Below are 2,500 nucleotides of genomic sequence, written 5' to 3'. Positions count from 1 at the left end.
GATGGAGAATGGCACGCTGCAGATCACTGACTTGAAGGTACCGCTACACACACACACACACACATACGCACACGCACACGCACACGCACACGCACACGCACACACACACGCACACGCACACGCACACGCACACGCACACGCACACACACACCTACACACACACACACACACACACTGTCGTGGCAGATATTCAGACTTGGGCCAGAAATTAAGTCCAAATATCTTGCCTACAACTTTGAGGTTTACACAAAGTTCAGAGGTTTATACAGTGATCACAGGTCACACATCGTTCATGGGTTACATATCGTTCACTCGTTTTCTCTCATACTAGCTGTTTTGAGTAGAGCCCGCCTCCGATGACGTCTTTATCTCTGCAGCTGCAAGGCCAAGCATGCTTTTTTCAAACAGGCTTCGCCCATCCACAGTGAGACACAAAGCGACAAAGAGAGACATAGGGATACAGAGCGCACGTAGGGGGAATTCTGGTAGAATAGCATCAGTATGTTAATAGTATTAGTTATAGTATATATTTAAAATGTTATAAAAGTATGTTAGCTAGGAATAACTTCAGTGTATTACTTGATTATGATTGAGGTTATATGAATACATGCTTTACAGTTTGAAAGTAATTGTGGTGAAAAATTACTTAATATTAACTTAGACTGGCAAACTTCAGGAACACTCAGGAATCAGGTTTATTCTGTTACAAGCAGAGAGGGTAACAAATGGTCTATGGTCTATGTAGGCCATGGCACTCTCTCTCTCTTCTTCAGTACCCCATCTTCTAGTTCTTTTACAATGATACCAAACATGAATATATTTACATTTCATGACACATGGATACATTATAGCAAGGTAACATCCTTTGTCTTGTGGATCTGATAGCCCTTGGAACCAGTACATTTTGGAACCAGTAGCATTTCATTGGGGGAGGGGAGGTGTCTTTTGTTTAATGCCAAGAGGGGCCACATGGCTAACTAAACCCTAAAATAATTGCTATCAAGTTTCAAACTCGTTCTCTCATCATGATGTCTACAAACCATAGTGATAATTTTATACAACAACACACGCACGGCTACACACACACACGCACGCCTACACAAACACACACCTACACACACACACACACACACAGACCTACACACACACACACCTACACACATACACACGCACACACACACATACACATTTACACATACACACAGAGGAGTGTGTGATGATGTCAGTGCGCCGCTGTTCCTGCTATAGTGGGATGTGCTCTTTGCTGCTGCTGTGTGTGTGTGTGTGTGTGTGTGTGTGTGTGTGTGTGCGTGTGTGTGTGTATTTGCATCCATGTGTGTGTGTGTGTGTGTGTGTGTGTGTGCGTGTATTTGTATCCATGTGTGTGTGTGTGTGTGTGTATGTGTGTGTGTGTGTGCGTGTATTTGTATCCATGTGTGTGTGTGTGTGTGTATTTGCATCCGTGTGTGTGTGTGTGTTTGTGTGTTTGTGTGTGTGTGTGTGTGTGTGTGTGTGTGTGTGTGTGTGTGTGTGTGTGTGTGTGTGTGTGTGTGCACCCATCATGGCAGGGGGCTGTGCTGTTCGCTCATCTATTCACTCATCTTCAAAGTCAATGAAATTAGAGCCAAAGTCAAGCTTGACATTTGCAATTACACTCCAGACTGACAGAGACACGCATGAGCGAGTGGGGGGCGTGCAGATGGAGCTGCATCAGGGCCGCATCAGGGCCGCATCAGGGCCAGTGTACTCTGTGTATTTTTATCTGCTGATATGATGGAGGACTGCTGATGGAGTAGTGAAATTTATTCGATGACAATTGCCAGGATAAACAGAGGGCTTACTGATTGTATGTTTCTGTGTGTGTGTGTATGTGTGTGTGTATGTGAGTGACTGAAAATCTGTCGGTGTGTGTGTGTCTGTGTGTGTGTGTGTGTGTGTGTGTGTGTGTGTGTGTGTGTGATCACAGGCAGGGATGATTAAGCATCAGAAGGGTGGTAATTAAAGCTCCTCAGCAGCAGTGACTGAAGCACATCCGCACTCTCCTGCAAGGAGACACACACACACACACACACACACACACACACACACACACACACACACACATACTCACAGACTTTTATATAAACACACACACACACAGAGAGCATGTGGGAGCACACATCTTGGCTGCGGGGCACAGTTAAGGCATTAAGAGACAAACATACACCCACACACTCACACAAGGAATATGAACCCATGAGCTTAAATGCTCTCATACACACACACACACACACACACACACACACACACACACACACACAGGGGCACGTGAGTGTGTCAGGCAGGGTAATGGGCGTTGTCAGTGTGTCCAGCGGGACAGGAGAGAGGCATTAGCTCATCACACACGAGGAGAGGAGAGGAGCGGAGTGGAGAGGAGACGCGTGGAGCAGAGAGGAGCGGAGAGGAGAGGAGTGGAGAGGTGGGAGGAGGAGCTGGAGTCAGGCTACCCAGCAGGACAGGA

At 46.4% G+C, this 2,500-nt stretch overlaps 1 protein-coding gene across 1 annotated transcript in view; it reads left to right on the top strand.

Annotated features, from left to right (window-relative positions):
• The window catches only part of LOC143131460 (roundabout homolog 2), a gene marked incomplete at its 3' end in the record, with an annotated part of 64,828 nt that overhangs the window by 41,963 nt on the left and 20,365 nt on the right, over positions 1 to 2,500 (top strand). The window contains exon 9 of the mRNA XM_076291114.1: positions 1 to 37. This exon is cut by the window's left edge and continues 175 nt beyond it. Coding sequence (XP_076147229.1) covers positions 1 to 37 — 37 coding nt within the window. The remainder of the gene's footprint in view (positions 38 to 2,500) is intronic.

This window comes from Alosa pseudoharengus, unplaced genomic scaffold (assembly GCF_046254945.1).
Source record: "Alosa pseudoharengus isolate Yale_2024_CS ecotype anadromous, Long Island Sound unplaced genomic scaffold, YU_APseudo_1.1 YU_APseudo_1.1_scf_18, whole genome shotgun sequence".
In the NCBI taxonomy this organism is placed as follows: domain Eukaryota; kingdom Metazoa; phylum Chordata; class Actinopteri; order Clupeiformes; family Clupeidae; genus Alosa; species Alosa pseudoharengus.
The sequence above is the reverse complement of the archived record's forward strand: the minus strand, read 5'-3'. Positions and strand labels throughout refer to the sequence as shown.